This window comes from Zonotrichia albicollis, chromosome 24, assembly GCF_047830755.1.
Source record: "Zonotrichia albicollis isolate bZonAlb1 chromosome 24, bZonAlb1.hap1, whole genome shotgun sequence".
NCBI lineage: Eukaryota > Metazoa > Chordata > Aves > Passeriformes > Passerellidae > Zonotrichia > Zonotrichia albicollis.
In genome coordinates this window covers 1,792,870-1,812,875 of record NC_133842.1, presented here as the reverse complement: position 1 = coordinate 1,812,875, position 20,006 = coordinate 1,792,870, and the positions used below count along the sequence as shown (strand labels likewise).

Genomic DNA, 20,006 nt, shown 5'->3' with positions numbered 1-20,006 from the left:
TTTCACCCAAATTTCACGGGGTTTTTTCCCTTTACCCTCTCCCAGCCATGCCCAGGTGTACCCAGGTGTGCCCAGGTGTGCCCAGGTGTATGTCAGATGTATCCCCGGTGTACTTTACCCGCCCAGCTGTGCCCAGGTCACCCCAAATCCCCATTTTCAACCCCAAAATCTCAATTTTTCGCCCCAAAATCCCCATTTTTCACCCAAATTTCACGGGGTTTTTTTGGCCCATCCCCTCCCAGCCGTGCCCCGGTGTGCCCAGGTGTGCCCAGGTGTGCCCAGGTGTGTATCAGATGTATCCCCAGGGTATTTTACCTGCCCAGTTATGCCCAGGTATGCCCAGGTAACCCCAAATCCCCATTTTTCACCCCAAAATCTCCATTTTTCGCCCCAAAATCCCCATTTTTCACCCAAATTTCACAGGGTTTTTTGCATTTATCCCCTCCCAGCCGTGCCCAGCCGTGCCCAGGTGTGCCCAGGTGTGCCCAGCTGTGCCCAGGTGTGCCCTCACCTGCGTGGTCGCCAGCGTGTACCCCTTGGGCTGCAGGCTCTGTGCATGCCCAGCTATGCCCAGGTAACCCCAAAATCCCCATTTTTCACCCCAAAATCCCCATTTTTCACCCAAATTTCACGGGGTTTTTTTGGCCCATCCCCTCCCATCCGTGCCCAGGTGTACCCAGGTGTGCCCAGCTGTGCCCAGGTATATCTCAGATGTATCCCTGGTGTATTTTACCTGCCCGGCTATGCCCAGGTAACCCCAAATCCCCATTTTCCACCCCAAAAATCCCCATTTTTCACCCAAATTTCGCGGGGTTTTTTTGGCCCATCCCCTCCCAGCCGTGCCCAGGTGTGCCCAGGTGTGCCCAGGTGTGCCCAGGTGTGCCCTCACCTGTGTGGTCGCCAGCGTGTACCCCTTGGGCTGCAGGCTCTGTGCATGCCCAGGTGTGCCCAGGTAACCCCAAAATCCCCATTTTTCACCCAAATTTCACGGGGTTTTTTGCATTCATCCCCTCCCAGCCGTGCCCAGCTGTGCCCAGGTGTGCCCAGGTGTGCCCTCACCTGCGTGGTCGCCAGCGTGTACCCCTTGGGCTGCAGGCTCTCGGCCGCCGCCGCGATGTCGCTGATCTCCTTCTTGGGGGCGGGGCCTCCCGCGGCCGCCGCCGGCTCCGCCCCCTCGGCGGCCCCGCCCACCTGGGCGGGTGCGGGCGGGGCGGCCACGCCCACCTCGCCGGGCTCGCCCGGGGCCGCGGCCACGCCCCCTTCCTGCCCCTCCCCCTCCTCCTCCTCATCTTCATCGTCAGCTTCGTCGTCATCGTCATCATCGTCGTCATCATCATCATCATCGTCGCTGCCAGGTGAGTCTGGAACGGACAGGTGAGGTCAGGGCGGGCGGGGGAGGGGCCTGGGGGGGTTGGGGCACACCTGGACAGGTGTGGGAGGAGCCTGAGGGGGGTTTGGGGTACCTGGGGAGGGTTTATAACACACCTGGATGGGGTTAGAGCACAGCTGGACAGGTGTAGAGCACACCTGGACAGGGGTGGGATACCTGGGGAGGGTTTCTAACACACCTGGATGGGGTTTGGAGCACACCTGGACAGGTGTGGAAGGAGCCTGAGGGGGGTTTGGGGTACCTGGGAGGGGTTTGGAGCACACCTGGATGGGGTTATAGCACACCTGGACAGGTGTGGGGTACCTGGGGAGGGTTTCTAACACCTGGGTGGGGTTTATAGCACACCTGGACAGGTGTGGGATACCTGGGGAGGGTTTCTAACACACCTGGATGGGGTTTAGAGCACACCTAGACAGGTGTGGCACACCTAGGCAAGGTCTATGACACACCTGGACAAGTTTGGGGTACCTGGGAGAAGTTTCTAACACACCTGAATGAGGTGTGGAGCACACCTGGACAGGTGTGGGATACCTGGGAAGGGTTTATAACACACCTGGATGGGGTTATAGCACACCTGGACAGGTGTGGGATACCTGGGAAGGGTTTATAACACACCTGGATGAGGTTATAGCACACCTGGACAGGTGTGAGATACCTAGGAGGGGTTTATAGCACACCTGGACAGGTGTGGGAGGAGCCTGAGGGGGATTTGGGACACCTGGGGAGGGGTTTGGAGCACACCTGGATGGGGTTAGAGCACACCTGGACAGGTGTGGGACACCTAGGCAAGGTCTATAATACATCTGGACAAGTTTGGGGGACCTGGGAGGGGTTTCTAACACACCTGGACAGGTGTGCAACAAGCCTGAGCAGGTACACTCACACCTGAGCTCACCTGAGTGGATCCAGTCACACCTGTACAGGTACAGTCACACCTGTGCTCACACCCACACCTGTGCAGGTACAGACACAGACACACCTGTACAGGGACACACACACACCTGTGCACACACACACACACCTGTACAGGTACACACACACACACACACACACACACACACACACACACCTGTACAGGTACACACACACACACACACACACACACACACACACACACCTGTACAGGTACACACACACACACACACACACACACACACCTGTACAGGTACACACACACACACACACACACACACACACACACACACACACACCTGTACAGGTACACACACACACACACACACACACACACACACACACACCTGTACAGGTACACACACACACACACACACACACACACACACACACACACCTGTGCAGGTACACACACCCACACCCACACCTGTACAGGTGCAGACACACACACACACACACACACACACAGTCACACCTGCACAGGTTCACACCCCCACCCGCGCTCACCTGAGCGGGTGCTGCTGGCGCCGGGGGCGGAGTCGCAGTCGGAGTCGGCGAAGGCACCGCGGTAACGCTGGAGCAGCTCCTCCATGGGCAGCGCACCTGGAACACACCTGGGTTACACATCAGATACACCTGGGGTACACCTGGGGGCTTAAACACACCTGGGTTACACCTGGGATACACCTAGGATACCTGAAATACACCTGCAACACACCTGGTTACACCTGAGATACACCTGGGATACACCTGGGGGCACCTGGGTTACACCTGGGGGCACCTGGGATACACCTGGGGTACCTGAAATACACCTGGGTTACACATGGGATACACCTGAGATACACCTGGGATACACCTGGGGCACACCTGGGTTACCTGAGATACTTGAAACACACCTAGGTTACACATGGGATACACCTGGGATACACCTGAGATACACCTGAGATACACCTGGGACACACCTGGGATACACCGAGGAGCTAAACACACCTGGGTTACACCTGGGGTACACCTGGGGTAGACCTGAGATACACCTGGGGTACACCTGGATACACCTGGGATACACCGAGGGGCTAAACACACCTGAGATACACCTGCAACACACCGGGTTACACCTGGGATACACCTGACATACACCTGGATTACACCTGGGATACACTGAAGGGCTAAACACACCTGGGATACACCTGGGATACACCTGAAATACACCTGGGATACACCTGGGATACACCTGAGGGGTTAAACACACCTGAGATACACCTGGGATACACCTGGGTTACACCTGGGATACACCTGGGATACACCTGGGGTACACCTGGGATACACCTGGGCTACACCTGGGATACACCTGGGGTACACCTGGGCTACACCTGGGATACACCTGGGGTACACCTGGGATACACCTGGGATACACCTGGGGTACACCTGGGTACACCTGGGGGCACCTGGGATACACCTGGGGAACCTGAGATACACCTGGGTTACACCTGGGATACACCTGAGATACACCTGAGATACACCTGAGATACCTGCAACACACCGGGTTACACCTGGGGGCACCTGAGTACACCTGGGGAACCTGGGATACACCTGAGTACACCTGGAACACACCTGGAACACACCTGGGATACACCTGAGGGGTTAAACACACCTGAAATACACCTGGGTTACACCTGGGTTACACCTGGGTTACCTGAGATACCTGAAACACACCTGGGTTACACCTGGGACACACCTGAGATACACCTGAATTACACCTGGGATACACTGAAGGGCTAAACACACCTGGGATACACCTGAGATACACCTGAGATACCTGAAATACACCTGCAACACACTGGGGTTACACCTGGGATACACCTGAGGAGCCAAACACACCTGAGATACACCTGGGGACACCTGGGTTACCTGAGATACCGGAAACACACCTGGGTTACACATCAGATACACCTGAAATACACCTGGGATACACCTGGGATACACCTGAGGGGTTAAACACACCTGAGATACACCTGAGATACACCTGGGATACACCTGGGTTGCACCTGAGATACACCTGGGATACACCTGGGATACACCTGGGTTACACCTGGGATACACCTGGGATACACCTGAGGGGCCTGAGATACACCTGGTTTACACTCGAGATACACCTGGGTTACCTGAGATACCTGAAACACACCTGGGATACACCTGGATTACACCTGGGTTACACCTGGGATACACCTGGGTTACACCTGGGGACACACCCGGTAATTTTGGGATCATTTATGGTAAATTTTGGGTATTTCTATGGCGGTTTTTTTTGCATTTTCAGGTGGTTTTTGTATTTTTGGGCTGATTTTGGGTGATTTTGGGTCACTCACCCTCCCTGCCCAGCTCATCCAGCTCCTGCCCAGATTTTGGGGTATTTTGGGCTATTTCAGGTGAATTTTGGAGTATTTTAATGGGTTTTTTCCTTTTTTTTAAATATTCTTTATACTTTTGATGGTTTTCTGTATTTTTGGGTTGATTTTGGGTGATTTTGGGTCACTCACCCTCCCTGCCCAGCTCATCCAACTCCTACTCAGATTTTGGGGTATTTTGGGCTACTTCAGGTTTAATTTTGAGTAATTTAATGGGGGTTTTTTTGCATTTTTGGGCATTTTTCTGTATTTTGGGTTCATTTTGGGTTGATTTTGGGTGATTTTGGGTCACTCACCCTCCCTGGCCAGGTCATCCAGCTCTTGCTCAGATTTTTGGATGATTTTGGGCTTTTTCGGGTAAATTTTGGGGTATTTTAATGGGGTTTTTTCAAATTTTTAGAGATTTTTTTTTATATTTTTTATGGTTTTCTGTATTTTGGGTTGAATTTGGGCGATTTTGGGTCGCTCACCCTCCCTGCCCAGCTCATCCCCTTCCTGCTCAGGATTTTGGTGTTTTTTGGATGATTTTGGACTAATTTAGATTTAATTTTGATGTATTTCAATGGGGTTTTTTGCATTTTTGGGCATTTTTCTGTATTTTGGGTTCATTTTGGGTTGATTTTGGGTGATTTTGGGTCACTCACCCTCCCTGGCCAGGTTGTCCAACTCCTACTCAGATTCTGGGGTATTTTGGGCTATTTCAGGTTTAATTTTGTGTATTTTAATGGGATTTTTTTCCAATTTTTAGAGATTTTTCTTTGTATTTTTGAGCATTTTTCTGTATTTTGGATTAATTTTGGGTTGATTTTGGGTGATTTTGGGTCTCTCACCCTCCCTGCCCAGCTCATCCAGCTCCTGCTCAGATTTTGGGGTATTTTGGGCTATTTCAGGTGAATTTTGATGTATTTTAATGGGTTTTTTTCCAATTCTTAGAGGATTTTTTAGATTTTTTGATGGTTTTCTGTATTTTGGGTTGAATTTGGGTGATTTTGGGTCTCTCACCCTCCCTGCCCAGCTCATCCAGCTCCTGCTCAGGGTTTTGGATTATTTTGGATGATTTTGGGCCATTTCAGGTTTAATTTTAAGTATTTTAATGGGTTTTTTTTTCCATTTTTGGGCATTTTTCTGTATTTTGGGTTCATTTTGGGGTGATTTTGGGCAATTTTGGGTCACTCACCGTCCCTGCCCAGCTCATCCAGCTCCTGCTCAGGGTTTTGGTGTTTTTTGAATAATTTTTGGCTACTTTAGGTTTAATTTTGAGTATTTTAATGGGGTTTTTTTGCATTTTTAGCCATTTTTTTGTATTTTGGTTTGATTTTGGGTGATTTTGGGTCACTCACCCTCCCTGGCCAGCTCATCCAGCTCCTGCCCAGGTTTTTGGGTATTTTGAGCTATTTCAGGTAAATTTTGATGCATTTTTATGGGTTTTTTTCCAATTTTTAGAGAACTTTTTAGATTTTTTGAGAGTTTTCTGTATTTTGGGGTGAATTTGGGTGATTTTGGGTCTCTCACCCTCCCTGCCCAGCTCATCCAGCTCCTGCTCAGATTTTTGGATGATTTTGGGCTATTTCAGGTGAATTTTGATGTATTTTAATGGGGTTTTATCCAATTTTTAGAGAATTTTTTCGATTTTTTGATGGTTTTCAGTCTTTTGGGTTGAATTTGGGCGATTTTGGGTCCCTCACCCTCCCTGGCCAGGTCGTCCAGCTCCTGCTGGTGATCGACGTCGCCCTCCAGGCGCTCCTGGGCCGCGATCGTGTCCTCCTCATCCTCACCTGCACAAAATGGGCACAAAATGGGAAAAAACGGGAAAAAACGGCCAGAAATGGGCAAAAACGGCACCACAATGGGCAAAAATGGCACCAAAATGGGCAAAAATGGCACAAAAAAGGGCAAAAGTGGCACCAAAATGGGCAAAAACGGCACCAAATTGAATGAAAATGGCAAAAAGCGGCACCAAAATGGCACCAAAATGACAAAAGCGGCACCAAAAGGAATGAAAACGGCAAAAAGTGGCATCAAATGGCACCAATATGGGCAAAAACGGCCAAAAATGGGCAAAAATGGCACCAAAACGTCAAAAAATAGTAGAAAATTACACCAAAATGATGAAAAATGGGCCAAAATGGCAGAAAATGGAACCCAAATGGCAAAAAATGGCACCAAAGTGGCAGAAAATGACGAAAATTGCCCCAAAATGGCTCCAAAATGTCAAAAAATGGCAGAAAATGGCACCAAAATGCAGCAAATGGAACAAAAATGATCAAAAATGGCACCAAAATGACAAAAAATTGACCTTAAACAGCACCAAAATGGTCAAAAATGGCACCAAAATGGAACCAAGTGTCACAAAAATGGCACCAAAATGTCAAAAAATGGCATTAAATAGCAGAAAATGACACCAAAACGCAACAAATTCAACAAAAACGGCACCAAAATGGGCAGAAATGGCCAAAATAGGCACCAAAATGGCGCCAAATTGCAGGAAATTGAAGGAAAACGGCAAAAATCGGCACCAAAATGGGCAAAAATTGGCGCCAAACGGAGCAAAATGGCACCAAATTGATTGAAAATGGCTCAAAATGGTGAAAAACGGCACCAAAATGGGCAAAAATGGCACCAAAATGGTAAAAAATGGCACCAAGTTGCAGCAAATGGAACAAAAACGATCAAAAATGGCACCAGAATGACAAAAAATTGACCTTAAACAGCACCAAAATGGTGCAAAATGGCACCAAAATGGAACCAAGTGTCACAAAAATGGCAGAAAACGGCACAAAAATGTCAAAAAATGGCAATAAATAGCAGAAAATGACACCAAAACGCAACAAATTCAACAAAAACGGCACCAAAATGGGCAGAAATGGCCAAAAACGGCACCAAAATGGCGCCAAACTGCAGGAAATTGAAATAAAACGGCAAAAAACGGCACCAAAATGGGCAAAAAATGGCACCAAAATGTCAAAAATTAGTAGAAGATGGCACCCAAATGGGCAAAATGGCACCAAAATGGTCAAAAACGGCACCAAATTGCAGCAAATGGAACAAAAATGATCAAAAATGGCACCAAAATGACAAAAAATTGACCTTATAGAGCACCAAAATGGTGCAAAATGGCACCAAAATGGAACAAAAACGGCAGAAAATGGCACCAAATTATGACAAATTGATCGAAAATGGCCCAAAAAGGTGAAAAACGGCCCCAAAAAGGTGACAATGGCGCCCAAACCCGGCCTCACCTTCCTCCTCCTCGGCCTCGAACTCCTCGTCCTCCTCACGGGGCCCCCAGGGCGGGGGAGGGGCCCGGCCCCGCCTCAGCACCTGCGGGAGAGGGGGCGGGGCCGGCTCAGAGGGGCGGGGCCGGCTCAGAGGGGGCGGGGCCAGGTGAGGGTGGGGGGGTGGGGCCAACTGAGGATGGGAGTGTGGCCAAATGAGGATGTGGGCGTGGCTAGGTGAGGTTGGGGGCGTGGCCATGTCAGGGTGAGGGTGGGGCTTGGTTACTTGCGGGGGAGAGGAGCCATGTGAGAGGGGGCGTGGCCAGTTGAGGATGTGGGTGTGGCTAAGTGAAGCTGGGGGTGTGGCCATGTCAGGGTGGGGGGGAGGGGCCATGTGAGGGTGGGGGTGTGGCCAGGTGAGTTTGGGGGGCGTGGCCATGCCAGGGTGGGGTCAGGGCCTGGTTACCTGTGGGGGGAGGGGCCACGTGAGGCTGTGGGCGTGGCTAGGTAGGTTGGGGGCGTGGCCATGTCAGGGTGGGGGTGGGGCTTGGTTACTTGTGGAGGTGAGGGACCATGTGAGGGTGTGGGCGTGGCTGGGTAAATTCGGGGGTGTGGTCATGCCAGGGCGGGGATTAATTACCTGTGGGGGGAGGGGCCATGTGAGGGTGGGGGTGTGGCCAGGTGAGGATGTGGGTGTCTCTAAATGAAGTTGGGGGTGTGGCCATGTCAGGGTGGGGGTGGGGCTTGGTTACCTATGGGGGGAGGGAACACATGAGGGTGGGGGTGTGGCCAGGTGTGTTTGGGGGGCGGGGACATGCAAGGGTGGGGGCGGGGCCTAGTTACCTGTGGGGGGAGAGGCCATGTGAGGGTGTGGGCGTGGCTGGGTAAATTTGGGGGTGTGGTCATGCTGGGGTGGGGCGGGGTTTTATTACCTGTGGGGGGAGGGGCCATGTGAGGGTGTGGGCGTGGCTAAGTGATGATTGGGGGGGCTCCAGTTTTGGATGGGGGCGTGGCCAAATGAGGAAATGGGCGTGGCTAGATGAGATTGGGGGTGTGGCCATGTCAGGATTGGGGTGGGGCTTGGTTACCTATGGGGGAGGGGCCATGTGAGGGTGGGGGCGTGGCCAAGTGTAGATTGGGGGGGGCTCCAGTTTTGGATGGGGGCATGGCCCCCTGAAGATGTGGGCGTGGCTAGATAAGATTGGGGGCGTGGCCATGGTGGGGTGGGGGCGTGGCCTGGTTAGCTGGGGGGAAAGGACCATGTGAGTTTGGGGGCGTGGCCAGGTGAGTTTGGGGGCGTGACCATGTGAGGGGTGGGGCGTGGCCAGGTGAGTTTGGGGGCGTGGCCATGTGAGGGGTGGGGCGTGGCCAGGTGAGTTTGGGGGCGTGGCCATGTGAGGGGTGGGGCGTGGCCAGGTGAGTTTGGGGGCGTGGCCGGGTAAGTTTGGGAGCATGGCCGGGTGAGTTTGTGGGCGTGGCCAGGTGAGTTGGGGGCGTGGCCTCCTTACCTGCGGGGGGAGGGCCCCCAGGAGGTCGCCCAGGGGCCGGGGGGGGCTCGGGGCCGAGGCTGCGGAGGGAAAGGGACGGGTGAGGGGACGGCACCCATGGGTGACACCGGGGACAGCTGGGCACCCATGGGTGGCACCTGGGGACACCTGGGGACCCATGGGTGGCACCTGGGGACACCTGGGGACCCATGGGTAGCACCTGAACCTCCCTGAGCACCCATGGGTGGCACTTGGGTACACCTGGGCACCCATGGGTGACACTTGGGGACACCTGGGCACACACAGGCGACACCTGGCACCCATGGGTGACGCCGAACTCCCTCCAGGCGAACCCAAACCCTCTCAGAACCTCCCCAGGTGCCACCAAACCCCACTGAGACCCCACCAAACCCCCCTGAGATGCCACCAAAGCCCTCCAAGTGACCCCAAACCCCTTCTGAGACCCCACCAAACCCCATTGAGTCCCACCAAACCTCTCTCAGACCCCATCAACCCCATTGAGACCCCACCAAACCCCGCTGAGATGCCCCCAAACCCTCCTGAGATACCACCAAACCCATTCAGGTGACCCCAAACTCCTCCCAAACCCCACTGAGACCCCCCCCAAACCCCATTAAGACCCCACCAAACCCCCCCAAGACCCCCCCAAACCCCCCTGAGATGCCACCAAACCCATCCAGGTAACCCCAAACCCATTGAGACCCCCCCAATCCCCACTGAGATGCCACCAAACCCATTCAGGTGACCCCAAACCCTTCCCAAACCCCTCTCAGATACCACCAAACCCTCCTGAGATGCCACCAAACCCTCCTGAGATACCACCAAACCCATCCAGGTGACCCCAAACCCCCCTGAGATGCCCCAAATCCCTCTGAGATGCCACCAAACCCTCTCAGATGATCCCAAACTCCTCCCAAACCCCACTGAGACCCCCCCAAACCCCATTGAGACCCCACCAAACCCCCCTGAGATGCCACCAAACCGTTCCCAAACCTCTCCAGACCCCCCCAAACCCCCCCGAGATACCCCAAACCCCTCTGAGATGCCACCAAACCCCATTGGGTCCCACCAAACCCCACTCAGACCCCACCAAACCCCACGGACACCCCACCAAACCCCATCGAGATGCCCCCAAACCCCACTGAGACCCCACCAAACCCCCCTGAGATGCCCCCAAACCCTCCTGAGATGCCACCAAACCCATTCAGGTGACCCCAAACCCTTCCTAAACCCCTCTCAGACCCCACCAAACCCCATTGAGACCCCACCAAACGCCCCTGAGATGCCACCAAAGCCCTCCAGGTGCCCCCAAACCCTCCTGAGATTCCACCAAAGCCACCCAGACCCCACTGAGAGCCCACCAAACCCCCCTGAGATGCCACCAAACTCCTCCAAGTGACCCCAAACCCCCTCAGAGCCTCCCCAGATGCCACCAAACCCCATTGAGACCCCACCAAACCCATCCAGGTGACACCAAACCCCATTGAGACCTCATCAACCCCATTGAGACCCCACCAAACCCCATTGAGATGCCACCAAACCCCATTAAGACCCCACCAGACTCCACCAAACCCCTCTCATGCCTCACCAGACCCCACCAAGATGCCCCCAGACCCCATTGAGACCCCACCAAACCCCCCTGAGATGCCCCCAAACCCTCCTGAGATACCACCAAACCCACCCAGACCCCATTGAGACCCCCTCAAACCCCATTGAGACCCCACCAAACCCCATTGAGATGTCCCCAAACCCCACTGAGACCCCACCAAACCCCACTGAGATGCCACCAAGCCCCATTGAGATGCCACCAAACCCTCCTGAGATGCCACCAAACCCATCCAAGTGACTCCAAACCCCTCTGAGATGCCTATCGAGACCCCACCAAACCCATCCAAGTGACCCCAAAGCCCACTGAGACCCCACCAAACCTCATTGAGACCCCACCAAACCCACTCAGGTGACCCCAAACCCTTCCAAACCCCTCTCAGATGCCCCCAAACCCCCCTGAGACCCCCCCAAACACCCTCAGATGCCCATTGAGACCCCACCAAACCCCTCTGAGATGCCACCAAACCCACCCAGACCCCATTGAGACCCCACCAAAGCCCCCCGAGATGCCACCAAACCCCTCTGAGATGCCCCCAAACCCCTCTGAGATCCCACCAAACCCCATCGAGATGCCCTCAAACCCATTCAGGTGTCCCCAAACCCCATTGAGACCCCACCAAACCCCCCTGAGATGCCACCAAACCCCATTGAGACCCCACCAAACCCCATTGGGACCCCCCCAAACCCCCCTGAGATTCCACCAAACCCTTCCCAAACCTCTCCAGACCCCCAGCAAACTCCCCTGAGACCCCACCAAACCCCTCTGAGACCCCCCCAGACCCCCCATGCCCCTCCCGCCCACCTGTGTGGGCGAGGCCGTGGGGGCGGGGCCGGGGCGCGCTGAGGCTGCGGCTCAGCAGGTGCGAGTAGCGCTCGGTCTGGCCCACGATGAAATCCAGCTGCAGGTCCAGCGCCTTCTTGCGCTTCTCCTCCAGCCGCGACTGCTGCTTGAACTGCACCACCTGCACGGGGACAACGGGGGAACAGCTGGGGAACGGCTGGGGAACGGATGGGGAACATCTGGGGAAACATCTGGGGAACGGCTGGGGAACGGCTGGGGAACATCTGGGGAATGGGTGAGGAATGTCTGGAGATCATCTAAGGAACATCTGGGGAACAGCTGGGGAACAGCTGGGGAACGTCTGGGGAACTTCTGGGGACCATCTGAGGAAACGTCTGGGGAGCAGGTGAGGAACAAGTGAGGAACATCTGGGGAACGTCTGAGAAACAGGTGAGGAACAGGTGAGGAAGGTCTGGGGAACATCTGAGGAACAGCTGGGGAACGGGTGAGGAGCGTCTGAGGAAACATCTGGGTAGCGTCTGAGGAAACGTTTGGGGAACAGGTGAGGAACAAGTGAGGAACATCTGGGGAACGTCTGAGAAACGGGTGAGGAACGTCTGGGGAACATCTGGAGAAGATTCGTGGAATGTCTGGGGAACAGCTGGAGAAGGTCTGGGGAACAGGTGAGGAACTTCTGGGGAACGGCTAGGGAACAGGTGAGGAATGTCTAGAGAACATCTAAGGAACATCTAAAGAACAGCTGGGGAATGTCTGGAAAAGGTCCAGGGAACATCTGGAGAAGGTCTGGGGAACGTCTGAGGAACATCTGGGGACCATCTGGGGAAACATCTGGGGAACATCTGGGGAACATCTGGGGAAACATCTGGGGAAACATCTGAGGAACACTTGGGGAACAAGTGAGCAACATCTGGGGAACGTCTGAGAAACAGGTGAGGAAGGTCTGGGGAACAGCTGGGCAACAGGTGAAGAATGTCTGGGGAACATCTTAAAAACAGGTGAGGAACACATGAGGAACACGTGAGGAACATCTGGAGAACAAGTGAGGAACGTCTGGGGAGCAGGTGAGGAACGGCTGGGGAACGTCCAGGGAACATCTGGAGAACTTCTGGGGAATGGGTGAGGAATGTCTGAGGAACATCTAAAGAGCATCTAGGGAACAGCTGAGAAACAGCTGGGGAACAGGTGAGGAACTTCTGGGGACCATCTGAGGAAACGTCTGGGGAAACATCTGAGGAACGTTTGGGGAACAGGTGAGGAACAAGTGAGGAACATCTGGGGAACATCTAAGGAACAGCTCCAGAAGATCTGCAGAACAGCTGGGGAACAGGGCATGAATGTCTGAGGAACATCTGGGGAACATCTGGGGAACATCTGGGGAACATCTCAGGAGCGGGTGAGGAACTTCTGGGGAACATCTGGAGAAGATCCATGGAATGTCTGGGGAACAGCTGGGGAAGGTCTGGGGAACATCTGGGGAACGGGTGAGGAACGTCTGGGGAATGTCCAGGGAACATCTGGAAAACTTCTGGGGAATGGGTGAGGAATGTCTGGGGAACATCTGAGGAACATCTGGGGAACAGCTGGGGAACGTCTGGGGAAGGTCCAGGGAACATCTGGGGAACATCTGGGGAAACAGCTAAGGAACACTTGGGGAACAGGTGAGCAACATCTGGGGAACGTCTGAGAAACAGGGGAGGAAGGTCTGGGGAACAGCTGAGCAACATCTGAGGAACAGCTGGGGAACATCTGAGGAACGTCTGGGGAACAGGTGAGGAACAAGTGAGGAACATCTGGGGAACGTCTGAGAAACAGGTGAGGAACAGGTGAGGAAGATCTGGGGAACGTCTGGGGAACATCTGGGCAACATCCGAGGAACAGCTGGGGAACGGGTGAGGAACGTCTGGGGACCGTTTTAAAAACAGGTGAGGAACACATGAGGAACACGTGAGGAACATCTGGAGAACAAGTGAGGAACGGCTGGGGAACATCTGGGAAACGTCTGAGGAACGTTTGGGGAACAGGTGAGGAACAAGTGAGGAACATCTGGGGAACGTCTGAGAAACATCTGGGGAACGTCTGGGGAACAGCCGGGGAACGGGTGAGGAACGTCTGGGGAACATCTAAGGAACAGCTGGGGAACAGCTGAGGAACATCTCCTGATGTTGAAATGAGGAACATTTTCCACCCAAATTTCCCGGGTTTTTTTGTGCCCATCCCCTCCCAGCCGTGCCCACCTGTGCCCAGGCATCCCTAAACCTCCAATTTACACCCATTTTCCCCCAATTTTCAACTGTTTTCTCCCAATTTCTGCCCTTTATTCGTTTTCAGCTGTGCCCAGGTGTGCCCAACAGTACCCCGGTAACCCCAAATCCCCATTTTTAACCCTAAAATCCCCATTTTTCACCCGATTTTCACGGGGTTTTTTTCCTTTATCCCCTCCCAGGTGCCCCCAGGTGTGCCCAGCTGTGCCCCCCGTGCCCGGGTACCTACTTTCTCGACGCTGCTCCAGAAGTGGCGCACCTCGCGGGCGATGGCGGCCGCCAGGCGCCGCAGCTTGGCCTGCTCCTCGCGCTTGGCGCGCTCCTGGCGCTGCCGCTGCTCCTCGTGGTGCCGCATCACCATGCGCACCACCTGGACACAGGAAAACAACAGGGAAAACAAAGAAAAAATTCACAAAAAAATTCAGAAAAAATTCAGAAAAAGTCCCATAAAAATCGCCCAAAAATTCACCAAAATTCTGGAGATTTTATCCCAAAATTCACTAAATTGACCCCAAAAATTCACTTAAGAATTCGCTGAATTGGTCCCAGTGAGCGACAGATGAGGGACGCCAAAAGCCCAAAATAATCCCCAAAAATCCTCAAAAATAATCAAAAAATTACTAAAAATATATTAAAAAAATCCTCCCAAAAAATCCCAAAGATCCTATCTCAAAATTCACTATATTGACCCCAAAAATTCACTTAAAAATTCGCTGAGTTGGGCGCAGTCAGGGAAAGGTGAGGGATGGAGAAAAATCCCCAAAAAAATCCTTCAAAAAATTCAACAAAATTCCAGAAATTTCACCCCAAAATTCGCTAAATTGACCCCAGAAACGACTAAAATGCACTGAAAAATCCATTGTATTGTGCAGAGTGAGTGACGCCAAAAACACCAAAAAAATCTCAAAAAAAACCTGGAAAAACTCACCAAAATCCTAAGTATTTTACCCCAATAAGGGACAGGTGAAAACACCAAAACCTCCTCAAAAAAATCCCAAGAAATTCCAAAAAAAATCCCAAAAAAATCCCCCAAAAAATCCCCAAAATTCTGGACGCGCTACCTCAAAATCCCAAAGATTTTATTCCAAAATTCACGAAATTGACCCCAAAAATTCACTTAAAAATTCGCTGAATTGGTCACAGTGAGGGACACCAAAAACCCTAAATAATCCCCCAAAAAAATCCCCCCAAAAATTGAGGAAAAAGTCCACCAAAAAAATCCCCAAAAAATCCACAAAAAAAATCCCCAAAAAAAATCCACCAAAATTCCAGAGATTTTAGCTCAAAATTCAATAAATTGACTCCAAAAATTCACTTAAAAATTCATTGAATTGACTCCAAAAATTCACTTAAAAATTCACTGAATTGGTCACAGTGAGGGACACCAAAAACCCTAAATAATCGCCAAAAAAATCCCAAAAAAAATCGCAAAAAAATCCCATAAAAATCCCCCCAAAAATACAAAAAATCCCGAAGATTTTACCTCAAAATTCAATAAATTGACCCCAAAAATTCACTTAAAAATTCACTGTTCACCAAAATTCCGGAGATTTTACCTCAAAATTCACTAAACTGACCCCAAAAATGACTAAAAAATTTCATTTAAAAATTCACTGAATTGGTCATAGTGAGAGACACTCAAAACCCAAAATAATGCCCAAAAAAAACCCAGAAAAAATCTCAAAAAAATCCTAAAAAATCCGAAAGATCCCATCACCATCCGCACCACCTGGAAACAGAAAAAAAGCAGGAAAAATCAGGAAAAACTCAGAAAAATTAAAAAAAAAATTCAGAAAAAATTCACAAAAAAATCCCCAAAAAAAATCCCATAAAAATCCCCCAAAAAATACAAAAAATCCCGAAGGTTTTACCTCAAAATTCACTAAACTGACCCCAGAAATGACTAAAAAAATTCACTTAAAAATTTACTGAATTGGTCACAGTGAGGGATAGAAGAGGGACACCAAAAGCCCAAAAATAATCCCTAAAACTTCCCCTAAAAATATATTTTAAAAAATCCCCTCAAAATCTCTAAAAAAAATCCCCCAAAAAATCCCATAAAAATCCCCCAAAAATTCACTGAAATTCCGGAGATTTTATCTCGAAATTCAATAAATTGACCCCAAAAATTCACTTAAAAATTCACTGAATTGATCATAGTGAGGGACACCAAAAACCCTAAGTAATCCCCAAAAAAATCCCAAAAAAAATCTCCAAAAACTCATCCTAAAAACCCCAAAAAAAATCCCATAAAAATCCCCCAAAAAATACAAAAAATCCCGAAGGTTTTACCTCAAAATTCACTGAATTGACCCCAAAAATTCACTTAAAAATTCACTGTTCACCAAAATTCCCGAGATTTTACCTCAAAAATCACTAAACTGACCCCAGAAATCACTAAAAAAATTCACTTAAAAATTCACTGAATTGGTCACAGTGAGGGACACCAAAAACCCTAAATAATCCCCAAAAAAATCCCAAAAAAAATCTCAAAAAAATCCCCAAAAAATCCCAAAAAATCCAACAAAAAAATCTCAAAAAAATCCCAAAAAAATCCACCAAAAATACAAAAAAATCCCGGAGATTTTACCTCAAAATTCAATGAATTGACCCCAAATATTCACTTAAAAATTCACTGAATTGGTCACAGCGAGGGACACCAAAAACCCTAAATAATCCCCCAAAAAAATCCCCAAAAAAATCCCCAAAAAAATCCCCCACAAAATTCACCAAAATTCCGGAGATTTCACCCCAAAATTCACCAAGTGGACCCCAGGAATTACTAAAAAAATTCACTTAAAAATTCATTGAATTGATCACAGTGAGGAACAGATGAAGAATGCCAAAAGCCCAAAAATAATCCCCAAAAAAATCACAAAAAAATCCCCTGTTTTCAAGAAAACACCAGAAAAAATTCCAGAAAAATTCAGAAAAAAATTCACAAAAAATTCACAAAAAAATCCCCCCAAAAAATCCCATAAAAATCGCCCAAAAATTCACCAAAATTCCAGAGATTTTACCTCAAAATTCACTAAATTGACCCCAAAAATTCACTTAAAAATTCACTGAATTGACCCCAAAAATTCACTTAAAAATTCGCTGAATTGGTCACAGTGAGGGACACCAAAAACCCTAAATAATCCCCAAAAAAAATCCCCAAAAAAATTGAGGAAAAAGTCCACCAAAAAAATCCCCAAAAAATCCACAAAAAAAATCCCCAAAAAAATCCACCAAAATTCCAGAGATTTTAGCTCAAAATTCAATAAATTGACTCCAAAAATTCACTTAAAAATTCACTGAATTGGTCACAGTGAGGGACACCAAAAACCCAAAATAATCCCCAAAAAATCCCCCAAAAAATCTCAAAAAAATTCTCAAAAAAAATTCCCATAAAAATCCCCCCAAAAAATACAAAAAATCCCGAAAATTTTACCACAAAATTCACTGAATTGACCCCAAAAATTCACTTAAAAATTCACTGTTCACCAAAATTCCGGAAATTTTACCTCAAAATTCACTAAGTTGACCCCAGAAATTACTAAAAAAATTCACTTAAAAATTCACTGAATTGGTCACAGTGAGGGACACCAAAAACCCCAAAAAATCCCCAAAAAAATCCCCAAAAATCCCAAAGATCGCATCACCATACGCACCACCTGGGAACAGAAAAACAGCAGGAAAAATCAGGAAAATTTAAAAAAAAAATTCAGAAAAAATTCGCAAAAAAATCTCCAAAAAAAATCCCATAAAAATCCCCCCAAAAATACAAAAAATCGCAAAGATTTTACCTCAAAATTCACTGAATTGGCGCCAAAAATTCACCTAAAAATTCACTGAATTGTTCATAGTGAGGGACACCAAAAACCCCAAATAATCCCAAAAAAAGTCCCCAAAAATCCCGAAAAATCCCCAAAAATCCCAAAGATCGCATCACCATCCGCACCACCTGCCCCGAAAAACGCAGGAAAAATCTCAGGAAAATTTAAATAAAAATTCAGAAAAAATTCACAAAAAAACCTCAAAAAAAATCCCCAAGTTTCACCCAATTTTCATCAAAATTTCACCAAGTTTTGCCCAATTTTCACTGAAATTTCACCAAAATTCTCCCAAGTTTTGCCCAATTTCCATCCAAATTTCACTTGATTTTCACCAAAATTTCACCTGATTTTAATCTGATTTTAACCAAAATTCTCCAAGATTTTCACTGAAATTTTGCCAAAATTCTGCCTCATTTTCATCTGATTTTTATCCGACTTTAATCCTTTTTTTATCGAAATTTCGCCAAATTTCGCCCGATTTTCATCCAAATTTCACTCAATTTTCACTGAAACTTTGCCAAATTCTCATTCAAGTTTCACTCAGTTTTCATTGAAATGTCACCCTATTTTAATCAAAATTTCACTGTAATTTCGCCAAATTTTGCCTGATTTTCATCAAAATTTCATTAAAATACTCCCAAATTTTGCCCAATTTTCATCCAAATTTCACTCAATTATCACTGAAATTTCGCTGAAATTTCGCTTCATTTTCATCTGATTTTAATCCCTTTTTAATCGGATTTTCACCGTAATTTCACCAAATTCCACCCGATTTTCCTCAAAATTTTGCCAAATTCTGCCAAATTTTCATCCAAATTCCACTCGATTTTCGCTGAAACTTTGCCAAATTTTCATTCAAATTTCACTCGGTTTTCATTGAAATTTCACCCGATTTTCATCGAAATTTCACCGTAATTTCACCAAATTTCGCCTGATTTTCACCAAAATTTCACCGATTTTCCCCAAATTTTCTCCCAAATTTCCCCCAACCCTCACCTTCCTGGCCACGCCCCTCTTCCAGCGGCGCTCCTGGGCGAAGTCGGCCGCCAGCCACTGCATCTCCTCGCACAGGTAATCCCAGTGCACCTTGGGCCGCGCCGGCTCCGGCACCTTGGGCAGCCGCCGCAGCGACCAGAACCCCTCGCGCTTCATCTCGGCCACGCGGTGCTCCACCTCGGCTTCCTGTGTGGGAATGGGAGAAAACGGGGAGAAAATGGGAAAAAAGGCAAAAAACCCCGTCAAAATCGCAAAAAATTTGGGGTTTTTACGCCAAAATTTGGATTTTTTACGTCGAAATTCTGATTTTTTAGGCCAAAATTTGGATTTTTTATGTGAAAATTTTCATCTCGGTCTACGGCACGGGAAAAGGAGAAAATAGAAAAAAAAGAGAAAATAAGGAAAAAAACCCCGTGAAAATTGCAAAAAATTTGGCGTTTTTACATCAAAATTTGGATTTTTTACAGGAAAATTTGAGTAAGTTGGAATTATTTTACTATAAATTCCAATGACGTTTCAATTGATAACAGATGAGATAAACAAAATTACAAAAATAACAGAAATATTGCAAAAAACCCCGTGAGAATCGCAAAAAATTTGGGTCTTTTACGTCAAAATTTGGATTTTTTATGCGAAAATTTGGATTTTTTATGTGAAAATTTTCATCTTGGTATCCTGTACAGGGAAATGGAGAAAATGGGGAGAAAATGGGAAAAAAAGACAAAAAACCCCGTGAAAATCGCAAAAAATTTGGGGTTTTTACGTCAAAATCCGGATTTTTTATGTCGAAATTCGGATTTTTTTACATTGAAATATGGGTTTTTTATGTCAAAATTTCCACCTCGGCTTCCTGCAGGGGGGAGGGAGAAAACACAAAAAAAAAGGAAAAAAAAGCAAAAAACCCTGTGAAAATCGCAAAAACTTTGGGATTTTTACGTCAAAATTTGGATTTTTTACGTCAAAATTTGGATTTTTTATGTGAAAATTTTCACCTTGGCCTCCTGCATGGGGAAAAGGACAGGTAAAGTGAGAAAATAGAAAAAAAAAGAGAAAAAAGGCAAAAAACCCCATCAAAATCGCAAAAAATTTGG

At 48.6% G+C, this 20,006-nt stretch overlaps 1 protein-coding gene across 1 annotated transcript in view; it reads right to left on the bottom strand.

The window, feature by feature from the left end:
- The window catches only part of SRCAP (Snf2 related CREBBP activator protein), a 149,385-nt gene that overhangs the window by 92,580 nt on the left and 36,799 nt on the right, over positions 1-20,006 (bottom strand). Inside the window, 8 exon segments of the mRNA XM_074558047.1 lie at positions 1,060-1,361; positions 2,810-2,905; positions 6,393-6,482; positions 7,947-8,028; positions 9,431-9,489; positions 11,841-12,000; positions 14,331-14,471; positions 18,916-19,101. Of these exon segments, the coding sequence (XP_074414148.1) occupies positions 1,060-1,361; positions 2,810-2,905; positions 6,393-6,482; positions 7,947-8,028; positions 9,431-9,489; positions 11,841-12,000; positions 14,331-14,471; positions 18,916-19,101 (1,116 nt within the window).